Source organism: Nymphalis io, chromosome 13, assembly GCF_905147045.1.
Source record: "Nymphalis io chromosome 13, ilAglIoxx1.1, whole genome shotgun sequence".
NCBI classification, from domain to species: domain Eukaryota; kingdom Metazoa; phylum Arthropoda; class Insecta; order Lepidoptera; family Nymphalidae; genus Nymphalis; species Nymphalis io.
In genome coordinates, this window is record NC_065900.1 from 738,100 (window position 1) to 765,300 (window position 27,201).

The 27,201-nt window shown below is 32.5% G+C and overlaps 1 protein-coding gene across 1 annotated transcript; it reads left to right on the plus strand.

The window, feature by feature from the left end:
• Nucleotides 1-8,930: 8,930 nt before the first annotated feature.
• LOC126773069 (uncharacterized) lies at nt 8,931-25,693 on the plus strand. Its single transcript, XM_050493711.1, has 3 exons — nt 8,931-9,005; nt 13,654-14,280; nt 25,535-25,693. Exons 1-3 carry the CDS (start codon nt 8,991-8,993, stop codon nt 25,691-25,693), a joined length of 801 nt encoding a protein of 266 aa, XP_050349668.1. The 5' UTR covers nt 8,931-8,990.
• Nucleotides 25,694-27,201: the final 1,508 nt, after the last annotated feature.

A 27,201-nucleotide genomic window follows, 5' to 3' on the forward strand; every position in this document is an offset into this window, starting at 1 on the left:
CCTGACTTTTATTTTTGTAGCATACTGAGTAACAATATTATATGTCAATATTATTGTAAAAGATTCATTGCCGGAAATTCGACATTACAGAATCTACATTCCTTTTAATATAGTTCTGGATTAATTCACATTAAAGGTTGTAGGATAATTTAGTGTCTAAAATAAAATGTTTTAAAATAACATTTTATTATATATACTACATATAATAGACTGTAGAAAGCCAAATGTCTTTAATTCTTGTCACGGCATATCAACACAAAACAATGCTGAATTGTTGAGGAAAACTCATCCAGGGAAATGATACATTTGGAAATTAAAGTCAAACAATATTGTCATATCTGCTAATCAAAGGAACATATCCAGTTATTAAATAAAGGAAATCCTTGAAATAAATAAAGTTTTTTTTAATCAAAGACATAATTTAACGATCGTGAAATAGATGTCAGAATTCGTAACATAAGGCCTATCACTTCCTATTAATATAATATGGAATAAATTTTATGTTACAACAATTAACGAACATTACTACTAACTATTTATAACTAATTAATGGACAAAGAAGTATATACGCCATACATAGTTTAAGAGATATTTAATTCCTGGTACATGGCAACACATAAAGTGATTAAATGTACAAAAGCCTGTCAAGCCAACCAGGCCCATCCTCCAGTGCAATCGATACACTCTGCTTAAGTAAGCAAGCGGGTTTTTAGTTATTTCCATTTGCTTCTTCTAATATTAGGACTATTTTTAGTTATAGTGACTAGCGCGGTCTCTACACCAAGTGAACTGATTACTGGGGTGCAGGTCAGCCACCACCTCGTAGTGTTTCCTATCCACTGTACATATTTCCCATTAATCGGTCTTAATACTTCTAAATTTCTGATTAAAGAATCATTACATTCGCGTATTGATTGCCTGACAAAAAACAGACATGAGGATTATATACATCTATTTATTTTTGTCAAAAAAATATTTTTATTGATTATTTGACGAGCCTGGAGACGAACGTTTTATTCCTAAGGTGTTATATCATCGTATATTAAATTCGTTAGTTTCATAACCAGAGACGGCAGAACTCTTTATTGGCAAGGAGCCGAAAACGCTAAGCTTTCCATAGAGACATTTCCATTTGAAGTGGAACCCGGGAATTCGTTATTGAGACGACTCTCTTCTCTTCCACTTCGATTTACCGTGGATGACACATCTGAAACGCTGATCTGGTCCTGCAGAGGACGACCATCACAGGGGTTTTCGTGGGTAAAAATCCAACATAACCCAGAAAAAAGTAAATAATAAAGTACAATGAAATTATTGATATAATTAAAAACTCATAACACTCACACAAGTGATTGACGCAAATCAGATAGATATATAAATAAATTCCTACTTATTATTTTTACAAAGATAAAACCGTAATAAGAATCAATAATTAGAACTTTATTAGTAGTTCAAGAAAGATCAGGTCTCAAAACGAAGTCAAGGATCCGAATTCTATATCACTCAAAGACAAAGGTTGTTAACGATTATTGCAATTGTTTAATCCGATATGTAAACTAAACATGACGAAATAGTCACATTCGAAAATAAACCTTATACAATTAACTTTAATTTGAATTTCCAACAAGCTTTACGACATGCTCAATGTAAAATTAAAATTATATCGCTAAGTGAATATAAGCTTTAATAATGTGAATGGAAAGTTGAATTTTGCACGTCGCTTTTCTAACGCTCAAGTATAGTAGGGTTGTCTATACGGCCTTGAAACGCTTATAATTCGATGATTGGTATATTTTACGTCCGCTTATTGTTCCGGATACTTTTTATTTCAGTAATTAGATAACCAACGACCGCAAGCAATAAATCTTGCCTAACTTTTATTATATTGAATTATTTCCTTGACTCAATACTATTTATCATTGCGTATATATTGGCAAAAAATTGCTTGTTAATGAATGTCTAGACTTGACAGTTTTTTATTTGGATTAAAATGAATCGATGGAACATTGAACTAATTCTTTAACTGTATTCTTTTAATAGTTTTTAAATTTCGAATATAAAATTTCGTTTTGCTCGCACTTTGTACATGTAATTAATAATATTTTTAAGCAGTTCGCTTAGTCTAACATATAATATACAAATTCTATAATAGAAGGAATGAACATTTTATTTATACTTCAACGCTAATTTTAAATATTCAGTATATATGTATTTATCTAGGATATAAGTATAGAACATAAACAAATAATCAATTAGTATATAAGCAAAAACATATAAGTATATTTTTAATTTTTAATCAAAAAAATATTTTCACTCTCATTATATAAAGCTGTACATAATATGTACAACTTCTTATATGTGTGTAAATTACATATTTCACTTACATAGTATACATATATCATAAAATATATACAATAGTAGTAATGGATCAATAAAAGCTTACACACACTCAGGGGGCAATATAATTATTTTTACCATATTTATCGAAAAATTATTTTTTCAAAATTGCCGCCACGTAAAAATATTTTTTATAATAAATTTTGACTAAGGAAATCTACTTTCCTATAAAAACAATCTAGATTAATGACCAATTTGACAGACAACTTCGATGTTTTTCTGCAATTTCTCAATACTATGCAGAAATCGCAAATTAGTCTTTTTTTTGCCGGGAAGTCAAATGACTACTCCACCTGATGATAAGTGGTAGTAGAGTCCAAACGAGACGACGGCCAAAACAGTCGGGAAGAATGTTCTGCACTAGCCACCGCCTTGCCGGCCCGCAAGATGCCTCTTCACTCCTCGTTTGAAGGATTTTGACCCGGGTTATAGGGGAACACGTGAGCTGGTAAAGAATCCAGTCTACAGAAAGCAATAGAAATCGGCTTGATGATAACATCAAATGCATTTTGTCTCGCAGATGTTAATCTGTACTAACATTATAAATGTGAAAGTGTGTCTGTCTGTTATGCTTTCAAGGCTAAACAACCGAAGCAATTTTGATTAAATTTGTTACGAAGTTGAACCCAAGAAAGGATATAGGCATCTATTTTAACATCTATCACTTGACCCGTCCCAAAAACGCGAGCGAAGCCACCGGCGAAAACTAGTAATACCTAATGTTTAAAAGGATTGTCAAAATTTTGTAAATGACATTTTTTTACTCGTGTATGTTAAGCAAATATTCTCTGCGAGCGAAGCTGCGACATAGTGCTTGTCTATTATATTAAATAAAAGACAGTGTGTCTGAAGAGCACTAACAACATAACTGGGAACTCAAATAATGTTCTTAAATTTGAGTATTATACATTAGACGCAGATACGATATTTGCCAATCGGCCAGTAATTTGAGTACGTTTTACGAGTAATCATAGAGATGGCCTGACCTCAATCGTCAGTAATCATAGAACAATCACAAGGATTCAAATCAAATCGAATCAAATTCTTTATTCAGGTAGGCTTATAACGGCACTTTAATGTCATGCTCGGCTTGCGCTGGATCGGGATGGTTTCTTTCTGCGAGAGTGTCATGTCGCAGGAGGTCGCGGAAGAACGGAAGGAGAACTCTCCGTCCTTCCGCTGATCCACTCTGCCGAAGAAGACCGGGGAGGAGGCGCCGACGCTATGTCCACTTTCTCTCCCTGCCGTATGCGTCACCACGGCTAGGAGGGTACTCCGTACTGCGGGAACCCCCCTAGGAATAGAGATCCGCTTAGGCGGGCCAACCGTTGGAGCGCCACGGTAGTATACGCAATGACGGAGTGGGTGCCGCTGGTTTAAATGGATTTGACTGCCCTACAGGATCATAGATGACTTCCTAAAATGTAAAAATATTTATATATTATATTATGAACACGCTTATTAATCCAAACAGAGATCATAAAAACGATGTTCACTATTTAATTAAAACAATGCCAACAGTAGTGGCTTGTGTTGATCGCTGACCATCTGTTCGTAAGCATTCCGGTATCTGTAATAAATTAAATATCAATATAAATATGGTTACATAAGTATATGATAAAATTTCAATCTAAAAAGGCGGTCATCGATACAACAATCGCTTGAAACGTCTAAATTATTTTAATAATTAACCATAAATGCAGGATGAGTATTTAATACGTTCAACAAGTCGTGACGATTACACGTCTGCGTGCTTAATTACGACAAATAATTATCGAAGAGGTTATTCGAGTTGCGAACAATTTAACAAAAATAAATAGATATTATAAAACAAAGTCGCCCCGCCACGTCTGCGTCTGTCCGAACGCGATAAACTACGGAAACAACGGAGTGGATCCTCATACGGTTTTCATCAATGGAAGAAATGATTCATGAGGAAGGTTTAGATAAATAATTATAATTAATTAAGGTTTTGCGTAAATTGTCCGGAGACGATGATTGTTGAAAATGTCGGAAAAAAACAAGCTGACTGGGTTTGATGTAGACCTTTATTCTACCCGTTCGAAGCTGGGCGGATCGCTAGTATTGATATATGAAAAGTAATAATAATTCTTTTTCAATTTTGTTCAGTCTTCTCTAATGACTTTCAAAAGCGTACCGACATGACGGAAGATATTTCAGGCCAAAGACTCTGAATTTCCTACATGAGAATTTAAAATCATTAAAACCTAATATTTTATTATTGACATGAGACATTATTTGAACCCAAGATCTTTGAATCAAAAGTCTTTTAAGCGACCGACGTCTTTTAGACCGACGATATAGGGCTAATAGTTATAGTGCATGTAATATAAAACTTGTTATTATATTTCTTTTTCTATATATTTGTTACGAATTTTCTTATATATTAAATTTTCATAATCAAATATATCCGACATATAACAGCTTAATAGTTCACCTAAATAATTGAATAGGAAGGAACCAGTGTTACAATACATTAACAGCCTATGAATGTTCCACTGTTGGGGTAAGGCCTCCTCACCCTTTTTTTTTTTGAGGAGAAGGTTTAGAGCTTATTCCATCACGTTGCTCCAATGCGGGTTGGTGAAATACACATGAGGCAAAATTTCAGTGAAATTAGACACATGAAGATTTCTGAATTTTATTTATTGAAAACTTTGGAGTTTTCAATAAATATAAACGTGTCGGAATAAGCTCTAAGCCTCCTGATGAACGAAATGCTAATTTACAAGGAAATATTTAAAAGTGAAAGTGGCTTCACTTTCCCACTTTATATTATCAGATAGGCCTTCAATGTGACCGCGACATTCGTCGTGCGGCTTACGAACGACTCGATCTAGTTTCGTTGGCCGCTGCGGTTGTCTTTGAGCAATCGTATGATCGTAACTTTATACGAATTAAATAACAAATGAGATGTACCTCAAGACCAAATTAATATAAATATATCATATCAACTATCTCATCATAATTCATATTCGGTTAATTTATCTAAACCAATATTATAAACGCGAAAGTAACTCTGTTCGTCCGTTATGCTTTCACGACTTAACCACTGAATTGAACTTAGCACCATAGTGTGGGCGAAGCTGCGGGCGAAAAGTAATACTAAAAGTAACAGTATAAAACCTTTTTCGAAACGCGCCGCTATTATTAGTATAATAATAATAAAATGTACATTTAATACGACTATTGAAATATTTATTTTAATAGGTAAGCAGACCGGCAAGTGCGCCTGATGTCAAGTGGTTACCCCCATAGACATTGGCATTGTAAAAAATATTAACCATCGTTTACATTACCAATGCGCCACCAACCTTGGGAACTAACTGTAATTACACTGGCTCACACACCTTTCAAACCGGAACACAGCAATACCAAGTACTGCTGTTTTGCGGTAGAATATCTGATGAGTGGATGGTACCTAGCCAGACGAGCTTGTACAAAGCTCTACCACCAGTAAAATACATCGCCACTGCCAACCTTGGGAACTAAGATATTATGTCCCTTGTGCCTGTAGTTACACTGAAACACCCTTCCAATCAGAACACAACAATACTAAATGCATATCTAAGCTATCAAGCTAAGAATATATGATGTGCCTACTAGACTAAGCCGTACCACCAAGTAAGTACTAACTAGTACAAGTAAGCACTACTTTGATTGAAATCTTTCATATACAGTTTTAGTATATATAATAGTGTCTATTATAGTTTACATAAACTTTTTTCCAATAAATAGGGAACTAAACATATCGTCGTCTGGAAAAGAAAATAACCAGACTAGAACTAAAAGAATAATCTATTTATTCCTAACTAATAACATAAATGTGAAGTGTTTGTTTGTTATTCTTTAGTGACTTACTACTTTTTTTATAGAATAGAAAGGCGGACGAGCATATCGGCCACCTAATGGTAAGTGGTCACCAACGCCCATCGACATTGGCATTGTAAGAAATGTTAATCATCGCTTAAATCACCAACCTTGGGAACTAAGGTACTACACTTAACCTCATAATGAAATTTTTCATTTACGTCACGGTTTTTTTTATGTAAGAGGGGTAAATGTACTCACCTGATGAACCTGCAACACCCGAAGGTTTGCAGGTTGTAGAAAAGGGTACATACCATCTGTATCCACCATGTTATATCCAATATATGTTGAAATTACACGTTGTTCATTCGTCATGTACTCGTACTATCCTTTTTTTTCTCGAAGTTTCGACAGAGTTACACATGTCGTGTCGAAGACGAGTCAGTCATTAATTGTTCAGGGTGTGACATCTCACATTAAACTTTCGAAGTGACGTCATTACTTCATATTAGTTATATTTCAAATGTAATGTTGACATAACAGTTACGACAACTCCAAAATTAATTAGATGCTAAACATATATACAAATACATTAAACATATCAGAAACCCAATATATCACGTATCGATACATATTACTAAATCCTATTTCGATTCGGATACTTCTTGGTCAATAAAATTTAAAATAAACTATTTGATTTGGAATATCAATTTTTAAAACACTTACAAAATTTTTGATGTGACCTCCTGACCGATTTCGGCCACGGTGGCAAAATTTACGAAAGAGTAGCCAACTGCGCAGGAGATATTATAGTACACAAACACGGGTCCTCATTCCATCGCTGTCGTAATTCGATGGGATAGCAATCAGACACGACTAAAAAGAGTTCAGGACCAACGGCTTCACGTGCTTTCCGAGGCATGAGAGTGTATACAGTGCTGATACTGAGAATTTCTAGACAGAAAAAACCACATGAAATTTTTATTGTTCCGACCCAGGTATTATATATGGCATATATTTATTCATTGATTTCTTCAATGTCTGCTTATTAATATGTCTGTAATATATAGTGTAACGTCGTTAATAACGTATCTATTTACCGATCAATTGTACTGAACTTACAAAGTCATACATTATGCACTGTTGGATTAACTAATACAAGATTTAAAAAAAACTGTCAAATGATTTGCAGTGCTCTTCTTTAAGAAATCATTTCGTTAATCACCCGTGATCCGTGAAATGTTGACAACCTACTTATGGTGATATAATATTCTGATGCGTGTGTCATTTAAATGTTAAAATTATTATGATCAATGTCACGTGTCACTTACTGACATTTCACGACCGTTATCGGCGTTGAGTTTCGAATTAGTTCTTACAGAATAGCCCTACTGTCAATAGTTTAATTGCCCGTTACGAAGAGTCGTTGAACCAATGATTACTTACTAATTACAATGTTTACAGTTCCAAGGATTAAAAACGTTAAGAAATAGTCCAAGCTGTGCAACTATTCATTGAATATGCAAATTCGATATTACTTATAAATGTCTTTGCCTCCAATAGCATTTATTATTATTTAAGTATTACTAGAGAAAGTAACGTATTACCTGATACCGTTTTACTTTTCAAATAGGAAGGTATACATAAATATAATTTTGTATATTATAAAAATGTCTGTACATAGTTTCAACAAATAAATATATATATTATCAAATCAATTAAATCTCAAGTTACCTTTTTAAATAAATAAATCCGGTGTAGAATTAGTATATTATAATAGACTATTTCATATACAATAAAAAATACTTTCTGTTATTGTGTTAACTGCCTATGATTGTAAACGATGATTCACTTTCTTTCGCCGGTTCTTCTCAGGTGAATATTTCCGAACCGGTGGTAAATTTATGACAATCAGTAACGTTCTATATTGAATAAAGATTTTTGACTTTGACTATAATATAGTTAAAAGAGTTCAGAGTTCTTCTCAGTATCTACAATCATATATCTCATAATCTACATTTCGAAACGGTGATAACTTAACATTTAATACCATGTAAAATGAAGATTCAAAGGATCAAGAGATCCCATTATTTTTTAGTTTTGACTAATTCCAAACGTAATACAACTCATCTCCTCTTAGACATCTTATCTTAGACATATAATTTTTTTTATGTTGTAGGGACGGGCGAGTGAACCACCTGATGTTAAGTGTCACCACGGCCCATAGACATTGGCGATGTCAGAAATAATAACCATTACTAACATCGCCAATGCGCTACAAACCATGGAACGAAGTTGTTAGGTCGCTTGTACCTGTCCTTACACTGGTTTACTCATCTTTCAAACCAAATCGCAACAATTCTTAGTATTCCTGTTTAGCTGTAGAATATTTGATGAGTGGGTAATACATACCCAGACGGGCATGCACAAAGGCCTACCAGGTAATAATTGATAAGAAGCAGCTACCGTCAATACACTAAGCTCTCAATCATCGTAACTTATTATATATATTTTATTAAGTTTACATAAGAACCTTAGTCCTTTGGTTATTCTTACAACGTTACATAACACGAAATTCTTCATATTTGCATAATCAATTTCCTACTTATCAATCATTAAAATACGATACCAATGTTGGCAAGTCACTGGCCTGCACACGCCACTCGAAGACAGACACCCGTTCGGCCGAGTTGTGTTTTAAAATCACGTGACCGTGGCGCGGTGAATTAATTTTTTTTAAATAGTGAGTGCGCTTATTTAAGATGTGGCAAATTTTCGTGAGTATATATTTTTTGTATGATCTTATCTTTGTATTATCTGTTATAGAATTAAATGTTTATGCACTTTATATTTTAATTTCCGTATTCAATTTTGTAGGTAATGTTTATTTCTTAATTTTTTATACCCCACAAATACTACCCCAATTTAATACCAATTTATTTTAATAAAATATTACATTAGTGTTATACATTATTTAAATATATATATAAACGCTTAAACATAACTATCTATAATGAATTCGGCTGTTATTATGTTCATATAAGTTTTGAAAATATAGAAACTTATATACTATTTACTAAGACTGATCTAGATACTACGGTTAAAATTATATGACATATCAAGATACTAAGCTCTAATAAGATATAATTTTAAACCAACATACTTTAGGTAGGTTATTAGAAATATTAAAATACATTATCGTAGGTTTTTTAAGTGCACTTTATCTTATTAAATGTAAACATTAATTTCACCGTCAACATCAACCTAGACCAAGGGTTGCGTTCTTTATGCATTAATTAAACGCACGTTCCTCTGCCACTGGATATCAAAATACAAATCACGAATAAAAACTTTATTTAACTCATTTACATAATGATTTTAATAATATACAATGATATACAATGATATTAAAAATTAAAACAAACTTTAGATGACATTACAAATTTCTTAAAATTATATTTTACTGGTGGCAGAGCTTTGTGCAAGCTCATCTGGGTAGGTACCACCCACTCACACAGAACAGTAGTACTTGGTATTGTTGTGTTCCGGTTTGAAGGGTGAGTGAGCCAGTGTAATTACAGGCACAAGGGACATAACATCTTAGTTCCGAAGGTTGGTGGCGCATTGTTGATGTAAGTGATGGTTAACATTTCTTACAATGCCAATGTCTATGGCCGTTGGTGACCACTTATCATCAGGTGGTCCATATGCTCGTCCGCCTTCCTATTCTATAAAAAAAATATGAAAAATATTATATCTTCAAATTCATAACAAATTATTAAGACCTCTTGTCTTAATAATTCGTAAAATTTTAGTTAAATTTTTATATTAGATTTCTTATTAAAACTGGTTACGATATGTTTATTAACATCAATTATACTGTTAATAGCTAATTTTGTATGTACTTTGATTATATAAGGACAACCTTTGACCACCTCTATCTTTTTAATTTTTCTGCTTGTTTATATTTCGGGCTATGGATTTTTGTTGATAATTTTATTATGACACTGGCTTAGGGGGCTTTTGGCTTAGGCGAATACTAGCTATACGACAGTCCTAAGAGTACCAGCGAGGCCAGCCCGTGCCAGAACGTCTTTTTAATATATAAACTCCGTAGCTTTTCCCAATTTACTTGTGGAAAACTCTCGCGTAACTATATTTACTTTGACAGGGCAGACATCGTTTAATTACATTTTAAAAATCCAGCTTCGCGATGATAAATGCTTTCTCTTTTTGAGCTTTTTTTATAAAAGAAAATATGAATAGTATAAAGAATATATAATTGATATTTTATGTATCGAAATTGCACTGATAATTTCATATTACTTATGAAAAATTAAATAATAAAATAAAAATACAATCATAGTTATGTTAATTTGTGTATGATTTTAATGCTTTCGAAGTTTCGATATACACATTAGTTTTTATGGAAACACCAAATGAAAAAATATGAATATTATATCGATGAAATATATTGAAATAATTAGCTTTATGTTTACTTGTACTTTTATAAAAGTATTTTATTGTTGTGCCCCAAGGTCCAAATTCGAATATAAATATTATTGAAATTTTGATCAAAAGATATATGATTTGGTACGTTCCGATAATTTTTTCTTATTTCCAATATCTTGTATTGGTAACACTATACACATACATAGGCTGGTGGCTTGTCAGAAGCCACCAAACAAAAAAAAATCGGTTGATAAACAGACGAGAAAAGATACTGAGCACCTTAGTTATGAATTTGGCCTATTTATGAAATCTGATTTGTTTTTCAATTATCGTTTGAGCGATACTTTTGTTCTCGATCTATCTACAAATTTATGTCTGTGCTAAGTTTCTCAATTTCCGACTTAGAATATGCTAATGGTAGGTATGGTAGGCAATAAGTGAAGCGTCTTTTTCTGTATTTTACTGTTATTTGTCGAATAATGTTCAAAATATAATTCAATATAAAGATTTTATTTTATTAAAACAATTGTTAGTATTTTTTTTTAATGTTGAACATCCAAATATTTTAGTATTACTTATAAAAAAATAAAACACAGATATGTATTGTTTAACGCCGTTATTATATTTGCTTGTAATATCGATTAAGACTGCGTTTATAAAAAGAAAGTTTTGATTCACACAGTACGTAAGTTATAACAAATATTAACCGGTTCATTTACATAATACGTTTTATGGCTTTAAAATAGGTCGCAAAACGTAAAAATTATTATGTAATACTAATACTAAAAACACCGTATAACTAATATATTTAATGGAGTTTTGTTAATCCAAGAGTAAGATTTAGATCCTCGTTGGTGTATTTATTATTTCATAGTAAGGAAAATTATAAAAATATACGCAAGAATCTTTTTTATTAATTTATTGTTTAGTATAGTAATCTATTCAGGATAAACGGCTTTTGTTGATATCAAATTATAATTGTATAAAAAACTAATATTATATATGAAAAAAAGGAAAAAATAAATATAGTTTATCTATTTTATTAGTTAAAAATGTTTGATAAGTTTTATTTACACTATAAATTGTTATATACTTCTGTAATTTTGTTTTATATTGTGCGTTCTTAGATGCGCCATTTATATTATCTAGGGGTCTCTTATAAATATAAATTTAAGAATAAAAGAAATGCGTAATCAATCAAAATATTTACTAATTAAAAATAAATGTAATATTTAATACACTAGCAACGCAATGCCCTCGTAACTATGAAAAGCAATTTGAACGCTAAGCGTGAAATTATGTTGTATCTATCTAGTGTTCCGTTTTCTGTAATAATATTGAAAGTTAAATATATAAATGTAATAATAACAGCATAAGTACGAATTGTTTGATCAATTATAAAATAAACACACATATTTATATTCTAAGCATGCAAAATAAATATTTTAAAAAAATCGGTCTAAATTACAACGAACTGTATTTCAACGATATACTTATACTTCTAATTATATATAAATATAAAAATATTGGTCGGTTCGTCCTTATTTATGCAATAATAAAGAATTCGATTTACTTGTCTTTTTACGGATAGCTGTCAGAACTTGTTTGGGTGTTTTAGGGATAGCTGTCAGAACTTGACACACTTACTGCGAGAATAATAATGGGGGCAATCTAGGTAGATCCCAATAACCGACATTTGATTCCAAGCCAAATATCCTAAATGCAATAAAAACACATGTTTAAAATTCCCGAACGATTAGCATTCGAAGAATCCTACCATTTAAAGAAACATGACCACTATTAGCATGATACATGAACCAAGAACATGACACGGTTTAATTAACTTCACGTTTCGTCAGTTTCTGGGTTGGATTTTGTAAACAACACCCGGTTCTACCATCCTCATAAGGCAAGACATTTAATGGTCGATGAACCCTGCGTTTATATACATTTGTATAGCAGCAATCGAATATTATAAATTATTGCCTCGTAGTGGTTTAGTAGGTAACTTATAAGGCTTCAGATTTTAAAGACCTAGATTCAAATCATGGTCAAGGCTAGGAATCCTTATTAGGTTTTTCTGTTAAGGAATTATTATTAACAGACTGTTACCAGTGTTAGAAAGTTGACGGTTTACACTCCCGTGACCGTCAGAAAGCACGTAAAACCGTTGGTTCTGCCTTACCTTCGCCACCCGTATCAGATTTCCGGTCCCGCAAATTGTGAGGGTTCGGAAAACTGTGTACTAGCTTTCATAAAAACGCCATCTTTATAATCATTTTATTAAAATGCCATTTTTTAAACTCTTGCATTTTCTCTGCTATTAAAACTATCTAGTAAAAGAAACTCGAAAAAGAAAACGTTTTTGTTATTAAACAAAAACGTTTTATTTGCTAATGGTATTCGTGATTATTTTTCCATGTGTGTGTAATGGTTTTTTAAGAAAATAATATGACCGAAAAAACTACTTATAACGTTATGATGTAAGCTAAAACGCTGCGAACATATTAATACCCTTATTAAAATTCTACTAGGCTTTCTTTAAACTATTACGTAAAATTTTCACCTGCTTCAATGGAGAAACTTTTATAGATACTTGTATTTTTCCATCCATACCCATGATTTGGTAGTAGGCGAGACCTTTATGTAAGCACATCTGGGTAGGTACCACTCACTCATCACACGTTTTGTCGCCAAACAGCAATACTTAGTATTGCCGTGTTTCGGTTTAAAGGGTTAGTAAGCCAGTGTAACTATAGACATAAGGCACGTACATCTTACGTGCATGGTGGCGCATTGATGAATGCAAGAGATAGTTAACATTCTCTAGCCATGACCTATTTGCCAGTATGCATATTTATTTAAAATTTAAAATAACATTACATGTCATATCATAACACGATCAAAATAACCTTTTCTTATGTATGAGAGATTACGATCATTTAATTAAATTATTTCTTCATATCTTTCCAGGTACTAATTTTATCTCTAATAGCAAATGCTGATTCAATAATACCGAGACAATCTCGTCCGTATTCAGCGGCATCTCCAGCTCAAATAAGATTCGCGATAGAAAACAAATATGACGATACAGGACCAGGAGCTAGAGGCCCTGTGTACGCCTACCACACATACAAAACACTAGAGGATGCACTTGTCAGCTACCTCGATGATCCTGATACTAAATTACCCGAAAATGAAAAACAGAAAGCATATGCCATATTGCAAGGGTCAGCGCAAAATGACTACAGACCCCCAATCAGGCAATTACCCAAAACAGTTGAAGAATACACTGGATATAATGAAGCAAATATCAAAGAAGAATCATTGAATCAGTACAACCGTCCCAACCAGCAAGTCTTCTTCCGTGATCCAAGCACCAATTATGGTTATTTGGATCTACGAGGTCTGCAATTAAAAGACGTTCCACCGAAGAAGTTTTTGAATCAAAGATTGAATGATGTGTTCAATTATTACAAAGTGCAAGCCGTGGAAAGCAGTCCGATTAATTTGACCCCTTACGCGAGGAATCCTGAGGTTACAGAAGCTCAAGATCAGTTCGACCCCAACCCTCGCTATAGCTTCTCCTATGGTGTACATGTAAGTGCTTTTTTTTAATATTTTATTTTTAATTGAATTTTCATAGACTTAGCATTCGTTCTTTAATACCATTGTTAAGTACATTGACTGTTTTTTTTTCTTACCACTATTTAAAAACATAGTTACACTCTTTAGGTGCCATTAACTTAACCTAAGCGTATGTATATAATAATACGACACCTCTTTTATTAAGCTGTTATATCAATGTGGCTATACTACCAATAACCTTATTTCTATTGAATCCAATGATTTAAAGAGACATTCTTGTTGTCATTTCCTTGTGTAGTTATCAAAATCTAACATCCCAATTACAGGCCATATTTAAAACGTCAGACAGCTTAGCAATAAAATTTATCACTTTAATCAAATCGCATTGTAAATAATGACTGTTTAGATTGTACCTAGGTTTGTTGTCACAACTTTAACAATTGTGGTACTCGACAATACCCTTACAATTTGGAAGGAATTATGATAACATTTAGTACAACAGAAACAATATAATTATGAGTCATCAGACACGGTGAGTATTATCAACGAGTGAAAGAATACATGATGAGATGATATCTAAACTATTACGTAATTAGTGCGAGCAAGTTTATGAAACGTTGTGCATGCCCATGCAAGCAAAGTCGTGCTTTGCTTGCATGGGCATTTAATAGACAGATAATATCCGAGCAGTAGGACATTTGAATCGGTGGCAAGCACTGCTGAGTTTTCATGTGCTTAAATAGTTTTTACAAATCGTTTCGTCGTCTTCGTAGAACATCGTAAGGATGCTGTTTGTACGCGAACCTGCATGTTTATGAAATTTTGCTAAATGGATGTTACTAACCCGCATTGGAATAACGTGATAGATAGATAATAATAACCTTATTTTCCTTTTTTTATAGATAATTTTTTTTCTTTGGGAACCCATTCTTATAGAAGCTATTTTTAAATATGTTACTGTTTGTAACAGCTGTTTTATGACTTGTAAAATTTATGAGATGAGCATTTTAAAGAATTTTGAGTTATGTTTAACTGTGATGTTAGTAAGTTGCTCACAGAGACATGACTTTATTAAAAATGAATATGAACCAGGTCGAGTTTTCACATCATAAAGTACATTTATTGGTGGTAGAGCTTTGTGCAAGCTCGTCTGGGTAGGTACCACCCACTCATCAGATATTCTACCGCAAAACAGCAGTACTTGGTATTGTTGTGTTCCGGTTTGAAAGGTGAGTAAACCAGTGTAATTACAGGAACAAAAGACATAACATCTTAGTTCCCAAGGTTGGCGGCGCATTGATGATGTAAGCGATAATTAAGTGACCACTTACAATCAGCTCATGGTGGCCCATATGCTCGTCCGAATTACTATTATATATATTCCTATAAAAAATAAAAAACATATCCCCAATTTCACTATATAATCTTTACAAAGTGTCTAATTCAATAATTTAATTGTTATACCAGACCAAACGAAGTCATTTGAAGTTATATCTTAATAAAAACTGTTAAATGGTGGGTGGGTGTTAAAATTGAGCCTTTATTAATAATTCGAATTAAACATGAACACGACTAGGAAGTAAAGGATATTATTTTTTGTCAAATTAATAGATATATTTATCGTGTTTCTACGGACCAACTTTTTTAGTGAAAAAAAAAATTGTCCTCGACATTCCAACCTTTATATCACATTCAAGTGGTAAAAGGTTCCGGGTATCCTGGTTCAATTTCAGTTCTTATAAGCTCTAACAGCAGCTTGTTATCAACTCCAGATCCAACATTTTATTACTATTATACATATTGACTGCCTCGTTGGTCTAGTGGCTAGATGTAAAACCGCAGATCCCGAGATCATGGGTTCAAGCCCCAGGTTAGGCCAATAAAAAGTTTTTGGCCTTGGCGAAACCAGTCAGGAGGATTATAGTGTCTTCTATAAAATAAATAATATATAATATTTGTCACAGCTTAACAATTCTAGATATTATTAAAAGTAGCGTTTAGCTTAAACTTATAATCTTTGATGAAGGCCAAAGCGATTTTGCGTATTAGAATCGATACATATATAAGTAATAATGAACAATACATCAACAATGCAATTTGTTTGTTTAGACAGATACAATAGTCTATTCAGCGCACGCGCCAGAGTGAGACGTAGACATACAAAAGCTTTCTATCGGCTGCAAGTTTTGATATCCTTGAATAATATGATCAGATTTCAAATGAATTAGATACACGATAATACATTCGTTTTGTTTCAGGCTAAAATTTTCTAAATCGATTTTATAATTACGAATGTTAAATTATCAATCAACCCACGTTGGAGTAGCGTTGGTGTAATAATGTTCCAAATCCTTTTCTCCTTACATTTTTAGATTGTTATTATATTGAATAATAAATTATAAAATTAATTAATTTGAATAATAAAATTTATTCAATGATCTCATTTTAATTTGTAGTTTGTTTGTAGTAGTAGTGTAGTTAAAATAAAGACCCTCAGCTTCAACGGTTACAAAAATATAAATATTACTAAATCGCGAATAATATTAACCTCCTTGCTTATTCTTATATTAAAAGGACTGATAATTTTAATCTTCTTAAGAGTAATTATTTAATAGTGAACAGTATGGTCATTAAAAAAACTGGATAAATAATACCCAGGATACAGAGTAATGGCCGGGGATGGAGGGGAGTGAGGAGGAGGATGAGGTGGAGTTCCACTAACAATCTAACGGTAAATTTGATTCAGTTTACTTTAATGAAATGAAATATTTTATTGTACGCGAAATAATAATAGAAAATACATATAGTGTCCCTTACATATTTACACTACAATATTACAATTATTCAGTGGGGGCAAGCGCCTGACCTAGGCCGAGCCTGTGTCTGAGACGCGTCTCTTCCGATGACACCTTAATATTAGAAGAATATTCATTGTCGATATACATTGATAGTAAATAAATAAAACTTTATGTATTTTTCTAATTGTGATGTTATGTTTAGATACCAAAATCGATCGGACATTTAAGATACAAGCGTGTAACACTTTCTATCTTTGGTTGTCATAGTCTGTAGTAACAAACTACGAATAACCATAAAACAATCAACCTTGAACGATTCCTCATTCATATTGACGCCGCAAGGCCGCTGTGAATACGTTGAAGGTGAAAGTTACAATTGAGTTGCCGTAAAGTAAAAGTCAGTGATACGTTTTTTGGGTGAAATGTTTTAATAATAAATGAATTAAATGACGTAACTTTTGTAAGTCTGACTCCGTATGACTCCGTTGCAAAAGTAAAAGTAATAATTAAAGGGATTTTCAAAAACAGAAAACAGTAACAGCCTGTTAATGTAACATTGCTGGCCTAAGGCCTCTACTTTTGAGGAGAAGGTTTGGAGCTTATTCCGCCACGCTGCTCTAATGCAGGTTGGTAAAATACACGTGTGGCAGAATTTCAATAAAATTAGACACATGCAGGTTTCCTCACGATGTTTTCCTTCACCGTCAAGCACAAAAAGAATTATAATCACAATTTAGCACATGAAAATTCAGTGGTGCTTGCCCAGGTTTGAACCCACGATAATCGGTTAAGATTCACGCGTTCTAACCATTAGGCCATCTCAAAAACAGAATTGTTCCAAAAACAGACCAACACAACAGATACTTTGTTGCACATAAATAAATAAAAATCGCTATATGAATTAAGTCTTAATATAAAATATTCATACAAAGATAACATTTTACAAAACACCCTCTTGAAATTACTTTAGGTAGCTGTAGGAAATTAAAACTCACCGCAGAATACGATCATGAAATGTCAGAAAGTGATATGCGACATTGACTTTAATTTAATTATAATCTTAATTGCGTGTATCCTCGCACCAAAACAGCAAGCAATCAAAACCGTTCAAGTTTTCACGAGAAATTTACTGTCGGCTCTTATATAACAGCACTGACTTTTTGTTCTTGAAATAAAAAGTCTTCCAAGTTCTACAAAATAAAACGATGAAGCTATTCAAGGATAAGCAAATTATATAATTCTTTATTCAAATAGGCTCATAAGGACACTTTTGAATTGTCATGGCGCATTATTGAATTAAATGTAAAGCTACCACCGGTTCGAAATGGAGATTCTACCGAGAGGAACCGGCAAGAAACTCAGTAGTTACTCTTTTTATACTTTTAATTACAAAGTCAATCAAATACAATAATATATAAATTATACATACCCAGTTTGGAAATCAACAAATACTAAATCCACGCTTTTTTATCATTTATATAATCTCGTGTTAAGTAATATTTATAAATTTTTGACATGAGATTTAAATTTATTAATAGGCAAAGTTAAAAATAACTGTGGTATCGAATTAAAGATACGAATACCTTGCCCCAAGAAGGATTTATTGAATTTGCAAAGTCGTAAACAGAGAGCCATTCTATTAACAAATTATCAAATTATCGCAATCGAATCGAAGCGTGATCGTTGCCGTTTATCCGATTTCTTATTCTTTAATTTAATTATCGACTATTGGCATAAACTTTGACAATTAAGTTTGTTTTTCACATAACGGTATATGTTAACGTCATATCGATTCGGTTCCGATTAGAATAAATATAGAATAATCAAAGTTAGATCGAAATTGAATCGCGAACGTATCGTAATCATTATAGTTTAGTAGAATTATCCCCTGATAGCTCAAATGCCAAAGCATCGGCAGTTCCGCTGACTTCAAATTTTCATAAACGTAAGGCGATGGTTATCGTTTCACGTGACCTTAAGTTCATTTGCAATACTAAACTAAATTAAACTACTTATAATTAAATTTTCGCAAGCATAAATACGTAATTTACGTATTTTAATCTGTTTCACAAAAATGTTATCTATGGACGAGCTCATAAAACTTTTATTAAGCGTACAAATTATATCTCGACTGTCAAAATCATTCGCATATTTAACGCTTGTTAAGGAACTCGTTACGAGAATTCGACCTTTATTATTCAATTAATATAATAGGATGTTAAATTGTTTTTGTTATATAATACATTTAATATAATATAAAAGATAAAGGATTTTTTAGTCAATATTATGAAACATATAATATATATTGTTTTTAATGGAACTCATTTTTGCATTAATGTAAAAAACTGTAAATTATTTTTTTAATTAAATAAATAATGTACTGAGAATTAATAGATTGCTTTTTGATGTTTTTTTAACCCGTATGTGCTGGGTATTTGCATCACTTCCGCTCTTGGGCTTCATGATGATGTGATTATCCCATGAGATGGACAGCGGTTACCAGGTATAGCTTAAGAATTACCCGATAAATCAAGTTATACAATTACAAAAAATTAAAATAATCTAATTAAAATATTTCACTAAATTGGTTTGACGCAATTTTTATCACCATAAGAAAATATTTGATTGAATTATACACAAACTCTAGTATAAAAACACCTACAAAAATGATTTGTATTAATATATTATATGTACATAAATTAATTTATAAAATAAAATTGCAAAATCTTTTAACATTTAAATTTCCGATTAGAATCTATCCGAATTTTCGATCCAAAGCCTTGAGGCTAGTTGTAACTACTTTAAGTAAATGTAAATATTTATTAAGAAATGTAATATTGTCTTCTAATATAACTTTATAATAAATCAAATTTAAATATATTTTTATTCTATCCATGCGAAGCCGGGTGCTATCCGGGTGCGGGTTTATATCGTAATATCATTCATATTGTTGTTGGTGGTGCTTTGTGCAAGCTCGTCTGGCTAGGTACCACCCACTCATCAGATATTCTACCGCAAAACAGCAGTACTTGGCATTGTTGTGTTCCAGTTTGAAGGGTGAGTGAACCAGTGTAATTACAGGCACAAGGGACATAACATCTTAGTTCCCAAGGTTGGTGGCGCATTGGTGATGTAAGCGATGGTTAACATTTCGTACAATGCCAATGTCTATAGACGTTGGTGACCACTTACCATCAGGTGGCCCATATATTCGTCCGCCTTCCTATTCTTTATTAAAAAAATACTATTGATTTTCGTGGCGCACGTTAGTAAATCTCCTAGTCAGCATGACTTTTTCCAATATCTTCGACAATCATTGTCACATTTCAACCAATTTACACAAAACATTAATATATTATACACCTAAACCCTCCTCATGAATTACGGTGAAAACCGTATGAAAATCCGTTCCGTAGTTTTTGAGTTTATTACGTTCAAACAGACAGACAGACGGACGCGGCGGGGGGACTTTGTGTTATGATAAGTAGTTATTCAAGTAGACGCCACCGAGCACGTTTTAATCTCCATATAACAAGATTATCATTATATTTTATATTCATGACCTAGATACGAGTTAGCGAAAAAATGCAAATACCACTAATCAAGATGACCCCCTATTTTCTAAGCATCTTGTTACAAAATTGTACCAAATAATATCTGGATCAATGTCGGCTCTTACTTCACCATTGCATTACTAACGTCATATTAAAACTATTGTCTTAACAAGGTCGATTTGAAGGAATTTTAATACTATAAAATACATTGCGGGCTATGTACTTATATATAGCTTTGCTTTCTGTTTTTCTGCCGAAATTGCACAGTGGTTAGAACATGTGAATCTCAATCGTAGATAGAAGGTTCAAGCCCAGCCATCACTAAATTTACATGTTTTTTTACTAACTATGTTATATTATTCCAAGACATAATTGACTCGGTACACTTTTTATAAGAACCAGCGATGCTTTTCTGTAAGAACAAACTTCAGTAACCACCCGTGAAATGTTGACAACCGACTTATGGTGATATACTATTTCGATACGTGTTTTCTTGAAATGCTATGATTATAATGGTCAATGTCGCATATCAATTTTTGACATTTTACGACCGTTTTCTGTGGTGAGTTGAGAGTATGTTCTTACATAATATCGCCCTACTGTCTACATATTCTATCGTGGGGAAATTACAAACGTCTACACAATCTTTTCAATAGATCTAGAAGAAAATATTTTTTTATAGAAATTTAAACTGTATCTTAAAAAAATACGCATAATATTGTAAATGCTTAAAAAACTAGCACTTGTCTTTAAAAAATGGCGTTTATTGGAACAACCTTTTTAGAACTAATAAACCAAAATACGAATCAACCAAATTTATAAATCCGTTTTTTGTTTTTAATAAATTATACAAATGTTTGAAGATCTCTTTTTATCTTTAAAAATGACAAAATATTACTTTAACTTATAAGGTAATATTGAATTAATCATCAACTCACCGAAATGCTGCGTAGCCTAGGCGAGTCTTCCCGGTGTGTCGGTCTCGGCATGAACTTGGACAAGACCAAGGTCATGTTCAATAGGCATGTCGTGCCGGGACCGATATACGTCGAGGGGAAACCTCTCGAAGTTGTTAGTGAATATACCTACCTAGGACAGATTATACAAATCGGTAGGAACAACTTCGAGAAGGAAGCCGATCGAAGAATTCGCTTGGGATGGGCAGCATTTGGCAACCTTCGTCAAGTCCTCAAGTCGTCTATACCGCAATGTTTGAAGACGAAAGTCTTCAACCAATGCGTCTTACCTGCCATGACATACGGTGCCGAAACGTGGACACTAACTGCGGGACTAGTCCACAAATTCAAAGTCGCTCAGCGTGCTATGGAGCGAGCTATGCTCGGAGTATCTTTGAAGGATAAGATCAGAAATGAGATTATCCGGAAAAGAACCGGAGTCACCGACATAGCTTGCAAAATTAGCAGGCTGAAGTGGCAGTGGGCTGGTTACGTATGTCGTAGGACCGATGGCCGTTGGAGCAGACGAGTCCTAGAGTGGAGACCGCGAATCGGCAAGCGCAGCGTAGGGCGCCCTCCAGCCAGGTGGACCGACGACCTTAAGAAGGTGGCGGGCACCAACTGGATGCGGAAGGCGGAGGACAGGGAGCTTTGGCGCACCTTGGGAGAGGCCTATGTTCAGCAGTGGACAACGATTGGCTGTTGATTGATTTTTGATTGAATTAATCATCACGATTAAATGAACCGAACACAACACGATATTACATACGCGACCGACCAGTAAATATGAAATACTTCGCAATCGTTCGCACTCCTGTGGATAAAACTGTGTTGTGTAAACACGAGAAGTAATGATAAACTTGTAACAACAATAATTCGAAATGACCATATAATTATTTAATAAATATCCGCAAGTTCTTTTATGTTTTACGTTTAGTAATTAATCAAATTAAAGCGTTTAAAAAAATACATTTATGAATATCCGTTATATGTATATATATAATATTTTAAGAAAAATTTTAAAAGTGCTTCGATGAGTATACCATCTATCTACATTTATCTACATTTTTACTCAGAGAGACACATACATACACGTCGCGGATTAAAATACAAATACAATTGCGAAAGTATCCACAAAGAAGCCAATATTATAAGCCTTCTAAACTTTAAAGTCGTTTAAAATAAACTAATACTTATGATAAGAGTACCTACCGAAAACTCACCCGATACGGATAATATTTTTAATTGTAAAGCACACGGCGCAATGTACATTGCTTAGCAAGAATGTTCATAACAATTTCGCTTATTCACGATCAAGGTAGGAAGAAATACAGTGCGGTCGTTACACAACGCGTATGTTTTACAGTGACTTTTAATAATGCTTTTATAAATTGAGTCTTAGAAGACTTTAATAAGATTCATAATCGTTATTTAAACTGTTCAGTCACTCGGATGTAAAGTGGAACACGATCGGTGAAAATACAATTACGTTATTTATGACGGAAAAAAATATCTTTCTTTTTATTCGACCACAGTAATGCCAGTTTTTGTGTTGTTACCATTCTAGTCTGTACTGCACTCAATTACAATCAATTATATGTATTTATTTATTTACCTATACCACAGATCATATAATGCTATACCTATGCACTATTAATTTTCACTAAGTTATCTAACAATATACCTTACTCATACATAGCTTTGTGACGGATTGTCTTATCAAGATATTGAGTATTAAAATGGTCTCATACCATAGACAAATATTACTTTTTAAAGATTTGATATATTTCTAACACATTCGTAGAAAGTTTACAAATGAATCAAAATAAAATTAAATGTAAGGCTGAAGATCGCTGATATAGATTCTACCGAGAACAAGAAGAAGAAACTAGATACAATTAGTTACTTTGTTCTATCAAATAACTTATATAAGTATATTAATTATTAAATAAAATTAAGTTATTTTATTTATATTGTATATCCTGCATGAAATTCAGTGATTACTAACTCCACTCGTTTTTATCATTTATATGATCTTATAAAAATAGTTTATTTTTTAATATACATTAACACGTTAAAACACTATCGTACGATTGAAAAAATAACAATTAATTTGTAACAACATACTTAATTAATTACTTAAAATAATGATGCCTCTTATTGCATTTCCGTTAAATTATTAAAACCGCTTTATATTTAAAAAATACCAATTTATTATAACACAAAAATATGCATTAAGTATTTAAAAGAATAAAATATATATTATATTTTAAATTTCGAAACGCCCTTGCTTGGAACTTATAATAATATTAATGTGTAATTGCTTAAATTTTTGCACGATAAGCGATGCACGATGCAACCAGTAAAATGTCGTTCAGTTAATTTTTCGCTAACCTTCAAAGTGGATTTTTTATGTTAACAATTTTAAATATCTGTTGTTTATTTTTATTTTTATTGTATTTAGCGAAGGCTAAATACAATAATATACGGCTTAAAACTTAAATATATTTACTAATGTTTTTGGAAATTGTTGTTTTTTTTATATAGAATGGGAAGGCGGACGAGCATACCTGATGGTAAGTAGTCACCAACGCCCATAGACATTGACATTGTAAGAAATGTTAACCATCGCTTACATTATCAATGCGCCACCAACCTTGGGAACTAAGGTTATGTCGTGTACGATTCCGCTTCGATTAGATTGCGCTAAAATGACAATTTGTTAGTAGAATCTACCCCCTGATGTTGTACAATTATTTAAAAATACTTGAGCCTGGTTGAACTTAGTATGTTTTGATTTTGATGGCTATTTCGCATTGCCAATGAACGCGCGAAATTGGATAAGAAGATATCATCATTAAAACTTTAAAGGCCTTACTAACGTGTAATTAGTTAAACAATGCTGTGTCTTCTTCTTTCAAACGACAAACCAATAATGACAGAAAGAGAGTAAGCAGTTAAGTAAAGTTTATAAATATATGTATTATTTAAAATATAACTTACTTTGTATAATTGAATTATAAGTGCAATGTAATTTTATTACCTTCGATGTCAGTATCGACATTCTTTTAGCTTTTAAGTTGTATTATGGTATGTGAGAATTTTCTCACGATATATTTATTTTTATTCGGAGGCTGATAGCTATTTTAATAATTATTACGAAATACATATGTTTATATTAAGATTTACTTATTGAATGGATTAACGAATGCTTGCTCATGTCATATTATTAAACTACATATTTTATGAACTTTGCTAATGAACTTCTGAAATATTCTTCTGTCACAGATTTTTACCCGACATATGCATGTTCACGATGTTTTCGTTTTTTTTTTTTTCCTTTCACGGAAAGAATTATAAACACAATTGTAGCGATTGCCCGAGTTTGAACTCAAAGTGTTTGCTTTGTTTCATGTGTTTCAACCACTCCCGACAATCAATTTAATTGTTTAAATATATATTAATGTATTTAATGTATATGCAGTAAGGGGACCGATCACACTGCCCAAGTAAAAGGATGCCGAATAGAATCTTAACAGAACAAAACTACTCATACTTATTAATTATTATAATTAATTATTTAGACAGAGATAAAGTTTGCTACTTTTTAAATTAAAACATTATTTGTACTTGGATTAGCATTAAAAAACATAATGCTTTAAGTGGTATTCCAATAATTTGCAATACAGTTGCGCAAGATCCTGCAATACGTAAAAATATTAAATACTGCTTGTATTAGAGATTGCGATATAGTCGGTGCAACTGAAAACCAGCGCTTCAGTTTCAATTATTAATGGGTAATGGGAGAAATAATTAATGAATTATACACACACAAAGCACATGAAAAATTAAGTGCTGGCCCGGTTTTGAATCTTCAGTTCAGATTCAAGTTTTCTTACTACGGAGCTTCTTGCCTCTTGGAAATTATATTTTAATAAAAAAATTATTATATTTTCAGGACAAACACACAGGTGACACAAAGTCAGCACACGAGATACGTGACGGCGGCAATGTCCGAGGCTACTACTCGTTCGTCGACGCGGATGGCAAGCAGCGCACCGTGCACTACACAGCCGATGACAAACTTGGCTTCAGAGCTAACGTGCAGCGCACGTAATTTCAGCTCCAGCATATAGAAAAAATACTAAAATATTAAAATTTCAATGATACAAATGAAGAATATTCATTCATCTTCACCATCATTCGACCAGATCATTTCAGTTCACTCTCGGTTCATCTTGGTCATATTGCGGTCCTGTAATTCACTATCAATAACGATCCAGCTGTTCTAGCAATATCGTTCGACCAAACGTTTGCTGGTCTGCCCACCGACAATCCTGTTCTCGACTACCTTTGAGTGAGCTTCGATCTTCCATTCATCCTACTCTATATAATATCGGAGTTAGAATGGGCATTTTTCATCCTAATAGCCTTTACTCATCTTAATGTTACGTCATTGTTACGCCACTGTTAATTAAATTTGAGATATAATTTTGTTTCTTTCTATCGCCATACCTAACATAAAACAACATCGTTTGCTTGGTAATAATAATGAATGTTCCATTAAAAAGTAAAGAGCAAACTGTTTATGACTTCCGTAATTGCTATCGTTCTTTATTTGGTTCTAGTCGTAACTATGATCGTAAATTCGTTGAGAATTCTGTACTTCTAGATTATTCTCTCAAATATGACGTCACGGTTAAAACATTGATCAAGTCAATCAAATTGAACGCATAACTTAATTTGTAGAACGCCTTGAACACCATACCTGAGGTATGCAGCTACAAATCGGTGCTGTTTTTTGTTTATATAATCATATTTAAATATGTTCTATTGTAATTATATAAGTAACGTTGTTATTAAAATTTATTATTTATAATTGTTTATATAAAATATGTCTATGCATATATTCCAAATTGACTTAGTGTTTCAGTTAAAGAGTAAAAACATAACGAATAAATGTACCGACTCTATTATAACGTTATTACCAAGAAACCAAACCATTAAATATAAAAACTTTTTTTGTATTTATATGTAATTTTTTTTGTCTTATATTAAATTTCTTATCCGCTTGCTTATAATCGTTGTATTTTGGTGATACAGTTACATAATGCTTTGTATCCTTTTCATGATAAATTAATGATAGAAAGAGAGAAATCAGTGTGGAACGATGCACTCGCTATACAACGTTTATTATTTAAGTCCGTATATCCAAATTAATTTGGTTAATATTTATTTATTGTTCATTATCCGAGCGTCCGCCCGAGGCTTCACCCGCGTTTCGACGTGTGTAGTTATTAAGTATGTGAAACCAGGCTATTTTATTTCTAATTTCATCCATATCGTCACTCTAGTTTTACATGATTTCACATCAAACAGCCAACCATACTTTTACATTTATCATAGGTTAATAGGATTATATTACAGACATGAGTGTTATATTATTATTAATGTTTCGTTATCACTTACGTGATTTATCGAGAAATACTTCATGAAGACTATGGTTTGTGATATCCTATTCCAATGGTATAAGGAGTTAAGATAAATAAGCAACTTTATTCTTTCTAAATTCGTGAAAAAATGGCGTTTTAAATGTCGATCGAAACTTTGCAATAAAATTAAAGT

Coding starts and splice junctions, on each gene's coding strand:
- LOC126773069 (XM_050493711.1), top strand. Junction 14,281..25,534: donor GCTTCTCCTATGGTGTACAT/GTAAGTGCTTTT, acceptor TTATATTTTCAG/GACAAACACACAGGTGACAC.